The following is a 13,407-nucleotide window of genomic DNA, read 5'->3' on the forward strand; positions in this document are numbered from 1 at the left end:
TACGCTGTTGAGTCTACCTAAGACGGTGTATGTTTGTCGGAAGCATTTTCCTGAGGAATGTTTCCACAACTTGGGACAGTACAGGGCAGGTTTTGCACATCAACCGTCACTGAAGCCTGGGTCCGTACCAAGCATCCCTGCCGCATCAGCAACAAACACCGAACAAGCAAGTGTATAACTGGTCATTTTGCCGTGTTTTAAAATCGGTGCGTTAGCCTAGCAATGGCTACATTAGCTGTGCAGCTAACCGCTTCCTGCAGTTAGCCAGGTAATCTGCGCTACAAAACTAAAGAGCATGCAGCATCGCTCTGTTAAACTGAGTTTAGTCTGGAAATTGACTGTAACTTATGAGCTTATGTTTGACTATTGCTCCGCAATGCATGTCTTCTGTTGGATAAGCCATATGTTGCTGTAGTTGCTGCTTCTATCCTCTTTGGTTATGGAGTGCGTGTTCAAGCCTAGGGTATTATACGTTCGTAAACTACCACTCCGAACACTCTCACTCTCTGTTCTCTGTGTCACGTTGAGTTTATGAAAGGAGTCCGAGGGAGAACGGGGTTTTGTCTTAGCAGCGTGGCTACAGGCGCTGATAGCAGCGAGTATGTGTGTGCGCAGCTTGGTCAAGCCCCTCCCCCCATGGCCCGCCCCCACCCTCTACCCTTCCCCGCCTCCTGCTTCTCATTAGCAAAACAACGCACTGGGAAAAGCACTGAAATGGGGCTTTCTCCCAGGAGGCTATATTTACGTGCCGAGGGTTCATTTAGAGAAAGGCTGCGGATATAACATCCGGAAGCCTCCACGAGCCCGTTTAAAGCATCAACAAACCACCATGCCATGGCCCCTTTAAAATTATTAGCCTGTGGAAAAAGTTTATTTTGATATTTAAATCAGAAGGCTGCAAATAGAAAAGAGGCATACGATTTTTATTTAAATTTCATTTAATAAATTAATGCCATTGATGTGTTTTTTTTTTATTTGAAATTCGATTTAGCATGTCTGCACTATTGTTATATATTGTATAGTAATAAGCGTTGCTTGTTCCATATTCAATGTTAAAGCAAAACTTGTTTGGGTCCATATTAAAAGGTTCATTTGTTCAATGTTGGTCCGCGACTTTGTTCAAGTTTTAAATTTTGGCCCACTGTGTATTTGAGTTTGACACCCCTGAGCTAGTGGTACATCGTGCTGTGAACGTGTTACTGCTGCAGAGCCCTCCCTTTCCAAATTGACTTCAGTCACGCCATCTACTAAATCTTTGAAATTACGCTGATCATAATTCTCAAAAAGGCATTCATCACAATAGCAGGACCTTTCTCTCACTAAAATCTTTAGTTGCTGGGTGGATGTGAGAACACTGTGAAGCTTCCTTATCCCCTTCAATGAAACAAACTTACGCCCTTCTCTTCGTCTTTCTATGGCGCCAACTCCCTCAGCAGGAACATAAAAGAAAATTCTCTTGTTCAGGCTCACAGAAGAACTTCGAGAGGGGTATGCTGAGGCAACAGGCGTGGAGAAGGAGGCTACAAGATAGTCACACAGTCCTTTAGCATCTGTAATGTTTGCTCTTCCGCGGATAACTGCAAAGGTTGCCTGCTGCTTCACATGAGAGCCGGCTGCATCTTGTTCTCCTTTAGCGTGCGACGTTTCAAAAAAGTTCCTCTGTATTGGGAAGCCAAAGTCGGAAAAAGAGCAAGAAAGATCACCAATGCAGTTTCTCGATTTATACTGGGCGGCACAGCCATCTGTGAACTCGTGCATTTTTTTTACTTCAATCTTGAGGTCACTTGTGAGATACTGTGCAATCAGTGACTGAGCATGATGAACTGCGTCGGAGTCTTGCCCTGGATTTTCAATTATTACGAAAACATGTTCCTTGATCACCTTTGGGTCTTCCTCAGTACTTTCATAGCCATCAGCTTCCAAAGAGGAATGGCGGAACAGGATAGTGATATTTAAGCTGGCCTTATTAATGTCAAAATATTGAGACTGGATTTCATTTTGCTTTCTACACGAGTAGCTCTCGGAATAGTCATGAATGCAAACCGCATGACCCAGAGGGAGATTTTCCAGTAGGTTATCAAGCTGTTTTCTCTGCCAGATTGCCATGAACTGATGATGAGGGTAGTCTTCTCATCTCATTATCTGTAGCCGCTTTATCCTTCTACAGGGTCGCAGGCAAGCTGGAGCCTATCCCAGCTGACTACGGGCGAAAGGCGGGGTACACCCTGGACAAGTCGCCAGGTCATCACAGGGCTGACACATAGACACAGACAACCATTCACACTCACATTCACACCTACGGTCAATTTAGAGTCACCAGTTAACCTAACCTGCATGTCTTTGGACTGTGGGGGAAACCGGAGCACCCGGAGGAAACCCACGCGGACACGGGGAGAACATGCAAACTCCACACAGAAAGGCCCTCGCCGGCCCCGGGGCTCGAACCCGGACCTTCTTGCTGTGAGGCGACAGCGCTAACCACTACACCACCGTGCCGCCCCAGGGTAGTCTTCTAACAGCTTGATAAAATATTGGAAAAGTTCTTTGGGTGCGGTTTCCTTTTGAACCAGTGCAATTTTCTTCTGCTGCTCCCCGGACGGTAGTAATTTTCCAGTTTGTATATACTCAAATCGCCACCACTTCACGGTTCCTTCCTCGGACATTTCATCTTCTCCAAGCTTGAATAGGCGAGTTCCGCATTCGTTACAGGCTGTTGAGGCAGCTGTGTTTGTGAAATTCATTCTCCCCTCTTGGGCAAAGCGTAGCTTCTGCTGCATCAGAAACGGATGAAAACGCAGGTGGTTGGTCGGCGTCTGTACTCTCCGAATCCGCTTTTCTGAATTTCATGCAGTCTGCAAAGACCAGTCGAGCTTCTTCGTGCTTTCGACAAAGACAAGATCTCCTGTCCCTTTCTTTGGCTCCTTTCACAAAAAAAGGCTTGAGTCGTTCAAACTTCCGCACTGATATCTTCATATCGGGATTTTCACGGCAAAAATTGAAATAAGCGTCGCTCTGCGTTTGTTCCAGCACATGTTTTGGGTGCTCCAAGTACTGTTTGGGGCCAATACGCTTTCGAAGTACGTCTCGCTTATCGCCCGTTGGCCTGCTCACTTTTTCAGTCCAAAACTCGCAGACAGCTTGCTTCGTTTCTTTGGACAAAGCGTCCACTCTCGGCTTTCGTTTCGTAAAAAGCCAACTTGGCTCATCTCCTTTCGAAACTGCTGCTCTACGCTTTATACCTCTGCAGACTGATCGTCGATCTAAGGAGACCAGCTTGGCTACTTTCGAAGTCAGTTTCTTTATGCTTTCACCAAAAGCTAGCGATTTGACGGCTTTTAGAGCTGCTCGGCCGTCGCTTTTATTGTTGCTTTTCACTGCCTTTATGCCACTTGACCAAACTTCGCCAATAGCGCGGAGGGTCTCGATTTCTTCTTCGTCTTTTGGAGATTTCACAAGTCCTTTTTTCTGAAGCGCTTTTCTTGTATTCGGACTTCTGATTATTTTGTCTAAAATTTCCGCTTTCTTTTCTGGTGTTTCGGGCAAAGTATTTCTGGTTTTGTCCATGGCACGTTTTTTCACCATCCGACTGCTAAACGTGGAAACGGGAGTTTCTGGAATTTCCTCTCCATCATCGGCAGCTGTCTTTTTCTGACAAAAACGTCTCGACCTTTCTCTGCTCTGTGCCTTCTTTTTCTCCACCGCCTTGCGTTGTCGAATTTTTTTTTACTCTTTCCGTGCTACTATTCCCTCCAGGAGCTTTGTTGCTATTGCGTGACACTTGAGATTTTGGGGTTTCTTTCTTTTTTCTGTTTTCTCTGGATTTCGTGATAAACCATGAGAAAATTCTCATAGTAGGCTTTTTTCTCTTCTTCTTACGGTAAATCTTCATTAGCTCACTTTTCCCGGCGCTTTCCATGACAATGTGATACACAAACAATGACCTCAGCTGATTAAACATGCGAACTTTGCTGCATATAGGGACGTAAAACTCGCAAAACGTGACGCTTTATTTTTCCATAGGAAATTACAAATGATGAAAAAAATGTAGGGTGTTTGAAATAACTGTTCGTGACGTTAAGGGTATGTTAAACTAATAAAATTATCGTTTTATCGCACTAAAACAAGCAAAAACGTCATAAGACAGTGGAAATACTACCTTTACTACCTTCACGTGGCGTCTTTCTCGATCGCACGTGCCTAGAAGTGTATCTTCTAGAACATTCCTGGGTGGTCACGGACTGTCACGTAGCCTAGTTCGGTTGTGAAACTCGCTAGGATGGAGTATTTTCGCGAGTTCAGTGGCAAACTTTTGCGCCGCGATTTCTCTATTCTCGAAATTTGTAACCTGAAACCCTACAAGAAATGTTTCATAATGTTTGGGATTTTGAAAAATGCTTCTAGCAAGTTTATTTCGCTGTATTTTTCCGTGAAACTTGGCATAAATCATCCTTAAGTGATGAGCGTGACATTGTTATTTTGGTATGGGTCATGGAGTTAGTTAGAAGCGGGAGAAATGAGAGTTTCTCAACTACAGCAGCACTTCTCACCATAGATGGCTGGCGCGTTTCACAGCGTTTGGGATTCACTAAATCGACTAAATCTCTAGATCTACTGAAGCTACGAGGATATAAATCACCAGGATTCTAATTTACTGGGTGAGAAGTATATATATTTTTGAAAGGTTTATGTGACTGAATACAACCATATACAGGTAGTCGTCGACTTACGACCTATGCGACTTACGATCAATCGACTTTACGACCGTCTGGTTATGACAGGCAAGTGTTTCCCAGCTGAGCGTACAACAGTTTCCACCCCAGCTTCCGGCAGCGCCTCCCGCTGCGTACAACAGTTTCCGCCCCAGCTCCAGGCACATGTGCAGTCTCTCTCGCGCTCCGTCATACAGTTTCCGCCCCAGCTCCTGGTTTATGAAACGAGCAAATGCTCCCGCCAGCCCGAGCGCTGCAACAGCTGATGATGACGCAGACGACCCACAGCCAAGCACCAGTGATGCCAGCGGTCACTAAGTTTTGTATTTTGCTATGTTTTATATTTGTATTTTGGTATGCTTCAAACTAAAATGTTTTCTATTTTTCACACCTGTATTTCGTATTTTTTGTTTTGCACATATTAAGCGAATTGTACTGTATGCAGCGTAGTATGCAGTGTTTGACTTCAACCAAATAATGAGCCAAGGTAATGAAATAAGAAAATGTTGATAAAATAAGACTTTAAGATGATTACAATATCATTACACATCACAATATACTTACGTTCATTTAACATAGACCGACTTACGACCAGATCGGTTTACGACCGGCCAGTCGTAACCAAACGCAGTCGTAAGTCGACGACTACCTGTATTCTGTTCCTGGTGAGCCATTCACAAAGAATGACCGAAAAACCTTTAATTCTACGGAAGGTCAGTGAAAAAAAATGGCTAGCTCGTGGCCGCACACCGCGACTGTATGGCAGGCCTTGGAGAGAGCTGTTCTCACACCGTTGTGGGCTCGAAGCTGGAGTGAAACAAAGGGATTCACTGACAGTTACAGATAAAAAGGCGTACTGGGTTCTTCCTACTGCTGTGGGGGAAGAAGAAAAAAAACCCAAACAACCGCCTACTCCCAGATCAGAGAGATTTCCTTTCTAAAGAAATGCCCAAGTCAAGTTCCTACGCCACGATCAGAAGCTGAAGACAAAATTCCAGGGAGACGGGAATACCTTTTTATCTCTTTCTCTATATGAGCGATTGGAACCAAAAACAGTGCAAAAATGAACCATAAGACAGACTAAGCCTCGCTTACAGGAAACACAGTGTCTGGTTGGCCCCCAGGAGAAATTATCACATGATGTGTGATGTCACATGCAAGGGGTCGGTTGGAGGTAAATTGCAAAATAAAGGTACAGAAACCAAGGAGGTGCAAATTTTTGCATTCGACTACAGTGTCTTGCAAAAGTATTCCTCCCCCGGTGTTTGTCCTGTTTTGTTGCATTACAAGCTGATATTAAAATGGATATTTGGAGGGTTAGCACCATTTGATTTACACAACATGCCTACAACTTTAAAGGTGAAAATTGTTGTTTTATTGTGACGCAAACAGTAATTAAGATGAAAAAACCCCCCAGAAATCTGGAGTGTGCATAAGTATTCACCCCCTTTCGTATAAAACCCCTAAATAAGAGCTGGTCCAACCAATTCACTAAATAAGTCACATAATTAGTTGATTAAGATCCACCTGTGTGCAATCAAAGTGTCACATGATCTGTCACATGATGTCTGTATAAATCAACCTGGGCTTCACGGAAGAGTGGCCAGAAAAAAAGTCATTGCTTAAGAATGTGGCAGCATGTGGCAGACTCCTCAAACACATGGAAGAAGATTCTCTGGTCAAATGAGGCTAAAATTGATCTTTTTGGTCATCATGGGAAACGACACGTGGGGCGCAAACCCAACACCCTGACAACACCATTCCTACAGTGAAGCATGGAGGTGGCAGCATCACGTTGTGGGGATAGTTTTCATTTGCAGGGACAGGAAAGCTGGTCAGGACTGAAGGAAAGACGGATGGCACTAAATACAGGGCAATTCTGGAGGAAAACCTGTTTGAGTCGGCCAGAGGTTTGAGACTGGGACGAAGGTTCACGTTCCGGCAGGACAGTGACCCTAAACATACTGCTAAAGCTACACTGGAGGGGTTTAAAGGGAAACATTTAAATATCTTGGAATGGCCTCATCAAAGCCCAGACCTCAATCCAATTGAGAATCTGTGGCATAACTTGAAGATTGCTGTACACCAACACAACCCATCTAACTTGAAGGATTTGGAGCAGTTTTGCCTTGAGGAATGGGCAAAAATCCCAGTGGCTAGATGTGCTAAGCTAATAGAGACATACCCCAAGAAACTTGCAGCTGGAATTGCAGCAAAAGATGGCTCTACAAAGTATTGACTTGGGGGGGGGGATACCTATGCAGGCTCCAGATTTCTGTTCTTTTTTTTAAAATCTTTATTGTTTGCATCACAATAAAACAACAATATTCATCTTTAAAGTGATCGGCATGTTGTGTAAATCAAATGGTGCTAACCCTCCAAAAACCCATTTTAATTCCAGCTTGTAATGGAACAAAACAGGACAAACACCAAGGGGGATGAATACTTTTTTACAAGACACTGTATAACTACAAATCAAGTCAAATTGGATGGACATGTTAAAGTGTGGAACGTTCACAAATTTCTAGGCTCAGATCGCTGGTCCTTCAACTGAGGAGGCCTTAGTGTCATCACTTCCACTATTCTTGAGATGAATCAAGTTTACCTGGTGTTGGACAGACTGAGCTCCAGAGCCCATTTCATCCTCTTTGGTCCTGTGGCTTTAGTGGACAAAGCTCCTCCCTGTCCCCCCGCTGACGACATGGTTCCGATTACTAATAAACAACAAAACAAAAACATTAAATATTTTCACCATCTACTTCGGAGTTACCTATCCAAGTTCACTCTTGATGTCTCGTGAACATTAATGCTCTGAAAATACAGGTGGGAATCATGCTTTGAGAAATTCACCAGGAATGTCTTGCAGATCAATGACTGACTGCTAAGTTTTGGTGTAAAAATCTTTCTTTCACCCACAACACTGTTAAACTGCCAGCTAATAATGGCGCCAGTGGGAATTATTCTCTACCTAAACAGTGATGCGGCAGCACTTTAATCTCGCAGCTCTCTCAGGTTCGAAAGCTTCAGTGTCCAGGATAATCTCGCCATCAATCAGCACCATCGTAATGATCATCTCGTAGATTGCAAATTAGTCACGCTGAGATTCTGTGCATCTATGTTGTACATCTGCATTGCATTCTGGACTCTTGAAATCACAGTCTCCACGACTTCTACATTGGATTTCTCATTAATCCGACACTAAACTCTGCTAGAAAACGGTGAGAAAAGAAGCCCTTGTGCTTTATTTTAGCTCCAGCTAAAATGGCACTTGAGAGCTGAAACATCTCTATCCACCTGGTTTCCACGGCGAACCAGTGTAATGTTTCACAATTTCATGCACAGTGATGTTCAACAAGCTGATGCGCTCCGGGTCTCTTGAAAACTTTCTGCAGTGCATGCGACTGTCATCACGGGCTGCACCTCAAACTGAAAACTCTAACCTGTTATTTAAAAGTATTTACTAATCTAGAAGACCACGAGCTGGTTAGCGTGTTTGCCACTTGACCGGGAAATTGCAAGTTCTACTCGTGGTTGGGTCATACTAAAGACCATCATAAAAATGGCACCTACTGCCATCTGGCAAGGCATGTCGCAATACAGATGTGAGCAGGGAGTCAATCTCTCACGGTTACCAGAGGACCAGCCCCCCCCGCTGTAAACCTAGATATATAATAGAGGCCGAGTGTTAATGAAATGAAGATTGGCGCCGCACTGGGTTAACTTAAAGTGCTGATGACACGTTTTTGACATCTTTGGCGATGTTTTATAACATAAAAAGTAATTCCCGATGATCCATATATTAATTCACGAAGGCGCCTATTTTACAAGTTATGATAAAAAACGCAGCTATTTGGGCAAATTTGACGGGGCTGCAGCACCCAGGAGACGAAAGAGGAGGAGGAGCTATATGACGTCAGCGAAAGAACCTTCCTCCTCACTTACCAGTTTGTTGTTGATGCGACAGGTGTTCAGTTTGTCATTATTAGTATATATATATATATATATATATATATATATATATATATATATATTAGTTATTATGCCTTCGCGTTCTGTTGCCGGCTTTTGCTCCAAAACCCACAAGGATGGGGTAAGTTTATTCAAGTTTCCCAGAGATCCCGAGCTGCATGCGAAGTGGGTGAAGCAAGTCAGGCGCACTCGTGACAAGTGGGAGCCCTCACCAACATCCGTCCTGTGCTCTGAACACTTCGATTTGGATTGTTTTGACACCCTTCCCAGCTTAAAAGAATCTCTTGGGTGTTCAGTTCAGCACAAACGTGTGTTACTACCATCAGCAGTGCCTACACAGTGTTGCCAGATACTGCTGAAGTTTTCCAGCCCAAAATATGTTCAAAACCCACCAAAATGCACTTGAAACTGCCCAACTGGGCGGGATTCCTCCCAATCTGGCAACACTGCCAGTATTCCGGAGGGGGTCTACTAGTAGCTATGCCGGATCCAAAGACAGTCCTCCTGTCAGAACATGTGTTGTGAAACGACATAAGATAAAGGTACGTAGAGCTATAGATTCTACATGATAATCATAAATGTAATCATAAAGTCGGCGTGATATCAGTCATGTATTTGCTTGTGAAAGCTTGCGGCTTTCATGTAACTGCCGCCTAGCAACGAGAGGCAAAGGGTAAAGAGGGTAGGCTATCATAGATTCTATTCGGAAGAGATCAACACAATTCTAGACTCCCAGAAGAGGAAGAGCTAGCACTAGAGAGTTCACCGGCGTTTTCATGCGCCATTTCCATTGAGTAGAACCAGAGTAGAACAGCCAGTGAACCGCAGCGTGTTCTTCCGCTGACGTCACAACATGGCCGCGAGCCACGGACCCAGTTTTCTTGCGCTGTGCAATTAAAAGTTGGATATTCGCGTAACAACAGCTTCTTTTCACGTAATTATAACAGAAATCTAACATGTTTGCCATGTTGTATAGTTTATTTAAGAAATTGCACAGAGTCATGTTCGTGTCATCAGCACTTTAAGAGTAGCTAGTTGACTTAATCCATATGTCTTTGAACTGTGGGAGGAAATCTACCCAGGCAGAAGATGCAAACTCTACACGTTCCCCTTTTCGACCAACAGGGAATGGGTCCGGCTCTGGTTCCGAAGCTGAAAAGTTGGTTCCCAGGTGGAACCAAAAAATATAGCTGGTTTTTCCAGCACAAACTGTGATGACATCAGTGGGCATCATTAGTTTGGAGTGGAAGCGGAGAACACAATGGAAAAGGATACATCTTCAGAAAAAAAATGGACCAAGAACAAATTTCTGTAAAAACAGAACAAAAATCAATGCGTGCCACCATCTTGTTACTACGGTTTACTCCCGTTGTGAATTACACAACATCCTCTGTTCATGATGCATCCTTGATTACAATGATTCCGCTCAAAACTGGTGAAAACGTGGGCTGGGTCACTGACACCAAGATTCAAAGAATCCTGAATGGAACCGGTTCAAGAACCCATTACCTGTTGGTCGAAAAGGTAACAAAAAGGTCTCGGTCAACTGGCAGGTTCAAGCCCAGAGTCTTCTTGCTGTGAAGAGATGGTGCTAACCAATGTGCCACCTTATTCAGGGAAACGTGAAAGAAAGAAAAACACCCCAAAAACGTGAAAACATTATGAATGCATTTATATAATAGTGTTTGTGACCAGGGGCGGCACGGTGGTGTAGTGGTTAGCGCTGTCGCCTCACAGCAAGAAGGTCCTGGGTTCGAGCCCCGGGGCCAGCGAGGGCCTTTCTGTGTGGAGTTTGCATGTTCTCCCCGTGTCTGCGTGGGTTTCCTCCGGGTGCTCCGGTTTCCCCCACAGTCCAAAGACATGCAGGTTAGGTTAACTGGTGGCTCTAAATTGATCGTAGGTGTGAATGTGAGTGTGAATGGTTGTCTGTATCTATGTGTCAGCCCTGTGATGACCTGGCGACTTGTCCAGGGTGTACCCCACCTTTCGCCCGTAGTCAGCTGGGATAGGCTCCAGCTTGCCTGCGACCCTGTAGACGGATAATGAGATGTTTGTGACCACATGTGTCATTTTTCCTGCTCAGTCTTGTTTACAGATCCAAGAAGGCTGCACTTATTTTTATTCACCTGTCCAGTGTGTTCTGGGTCGGGTGCCATTTCCTAGGGTTTTTCTATTTTCCTATTGGCTAAGTAAGTACAGCCGGCGAGCCATTCCTCTGTTGCACTGCTTTTGGTCATGGACTATTTAGAGTTGCCAATTAACCAAACCCACACAGACATGCAAACGCCACACAAAGTCCGCCATTTGTCACTGGGCTTGAACACAGAACCTTCTTACTGTGAGGCGACAGTGCTAACCACTACACCACTGTGCCACCTGAAGGCTGCACGACTGACAGTTTAAAAAAAAAAAAACCCACCATTAATGGCATCTAGCAGATGCTCTTATACAGAGTGATGTACAACATACCCAGGGCAGCCTGGGGAGCAGTTGAGGGTTAGGTGCCTTGCTCAAGGGCACTTCAGTCATTCCTGCTGGTTCAGGGAATCAAACCAGCAACTTTTGGTCCCAAAGCTACTTCTCTAAACATTAGGCCATGGCTTCCACATGTTTTTTTTTTCTTCTGTCAGTTTAACTTTGTTGTTGTGTACCTTTTCTATCAGTCTGTGGTCGCCAGTGTCCTGTTTTACACCGTGGTGTGCTGGGGGGGGGGCACATCCAAGAAGGACACGTCCAGGCTGGACAAACTGATCAGGTGGGCCGGCTCTGTGGTCGGCATGAAGCTGGACACTCTGGTGACGGTGGCAGAGAAGAGGTCTATGGACAAACTACTGAACATCATGGACGATGCCGGTCACCCTCTGCACACCGTCATCAGCAACCAGAGGAGCCTGTTCAGTGACAGAATGCTCCTTCCCAAGTGCAGGACGAACAGACACAAAAACTCCTTTGTCCCTCACGCCATCAGACTGTACAACTCCTCTCTGGGGGGGAGGAGGGGGAACAGGAGGACAGAGGACGGGAAGGAGCAGTAGCCTAGCCTGACAATAAGCAATACCGGACAATGTGCAATATCTCTCCAGCTGGCCCCCTTTTTTCCCCCCACTCCCTCTTCCTCTCTTCCCCATATCTTATTCTTTTTATATTTGTATATGTAAATACTTAATTTAATTTATCTAGAAGTTTTTTCTCTATTTTCTATTAAGGCGGCATGGTGGTGTAGTGGTTAGCGCTGTCACCTCACAGCAAGAAGGTCTGGATTCGAGCCCCGTGGCCGGCGAGGGCCTTTCTGTGTGGAGTTTGCATGTTCTCCCCGTGTCCGCGTGGGTTTCCTCCCGGTGCTCTGGTTTCCCCCACAGTCCAAAGACATGCAGGTTAGGTTAACGTGGGGCGGCCTTGGGCTGAGGTGCCCTTGAGCAGGGTACCTGACCCCTGACTGCTCCCTGGGCACTCTGTTGTGGCTGCCCACTGCTCTGGGTGTGCATGTGTGTGTTCACTGCTTCAGATGGGTTAAATGCAGAGGATGAATTTCACTGTGCTTGAAGTGTGCATGTGACGAATAAAGGTTTCTTCTTCTATTCTCTGAGAGAACCCTCTCAAAGGGGTCAATAAAGTTCTATCTAATTTAATCTAGAACGTTTGCAGGTGGGGCGGCACGGTGGTGTAGTGGTTAGCGCTGTCGCCTCACAGCAAGAAGGTCCTGGGTTCGAGCCCCGGGGCCGGCGAGGGCCTTTCTGTGTGGAGTTTGCATGTTCTCCCCGTGTCCGCGTGGGTTTCCTCCGGGTGCTCCGGTTTCCCCCACAGTCCAAAGACATGCAGGTTAGGTTAACTGGTGACTCTAAATTGAGCGTAGGTGTGAATGTGAGTGTGAATGGTTGTCTGTGTCTATGTGTCAGCCCTGTGATGACCTGGCGACTTGTCCAGGGTGTACCCCGCCTTTCGCCCGTAGTCAGCTGGGATAGGCTCCAGCTTGCCTGCGACCCTGTAGAAGGATAAAGCGGCTAGAGATAATGAGATGAGAATGAGACGTTTGCAGGTCAGAAATGGGAAATTTCAACTAGGAAATTTCGATATCGAACTTGAAACGAACGCAACAGAAATCAGTGATTCTACTGTTTCCTTCCAGTGACGTCATCACACTACCACTAACTTCCCGAATGAGAATAATAAAATCCAGCAGCACCCAATAATTCAGCACACTGATCTCTAAACACATCAGCAATATTCCAATAGACAAATGTTTAATGTTTTAATATGGTTCAGGATATGGAATTTTATTTTAAACCTACTGAGGCAGTAAAACAGCATTTAGCTACTCATTAGCTCCAAGCTAACTGTCAGTAACAGCACTCACTAGTGAGACTAGCTCTAATCTGTCCACAGTGACATTTCTGTAGCTCGGTTTTGATCTTAATCGTGTTATCGGGGACGTTTATCAACACCGTGAGCATCACCGCTCTGAATATTGAAACCCACACAGAGGCAGTGTTACACTCCTGCATTACAAACTGCGCAGTTTCTCACGGTCATTAGCAGCTAGCTAATGTTAGCATTAATGTTTACGAAGCTAATGAAACAAAAAAAATACATCCATACCTTGAAATAACTGCAGTATATGTTTGTACAGGTTTATAATTATTCTCCACAGAAATATTAAAGTGTATTTAATGACAGCAGCAGCGGCTTCAGTGCTCCGTCCTGAACAAGCCTGTCACAAGGGTTGCCAGAT

General features: G+C 45.0%; 1 protein-coding gene across 1 annotated transcript in view; it reads right to left on the bottom strand.

Moving 5' to 3' along the window:
* Positions 1–13,407, bottom strand: part of emc4 (ER membrane protein complex subunit 4) — a 37,029-nt gene extending 23,622 nt beyond the window's left edge. The window contains exons 1-2 of the mRNA XM_060916990.1: positions 13,275–13,407; positions 7,315–7,423 (exon numbers count right to left, since the gene is read on the bottom strand). Coding sequence (XP_060772973.1) covers positions 7,315–7,412 — 98 coding nt within the window. The 5' untranslated portion in view covers positions 7,413–7,423; positions 13,275–13,407. The remainder of the gene's footprint in view (positions 1–7,314; positions 7,424–13,274) is intronic.

Source organism: Neoarius graeffei, chromosome 3, assembly GCF_027579695.1.
Source record: "Neoarius graeffei isolate fNeoGra1 chromosome 3, fNeoGra1.pri, whole genome shotgun sequence".
Classification (NCBI taxonomy): domain Eukaryota; kingdom Metazoa; phylum Chordata; class Actinopteri; order Siluriformes; family Ariidae; genus Neoarius; species Neoarius graeffei.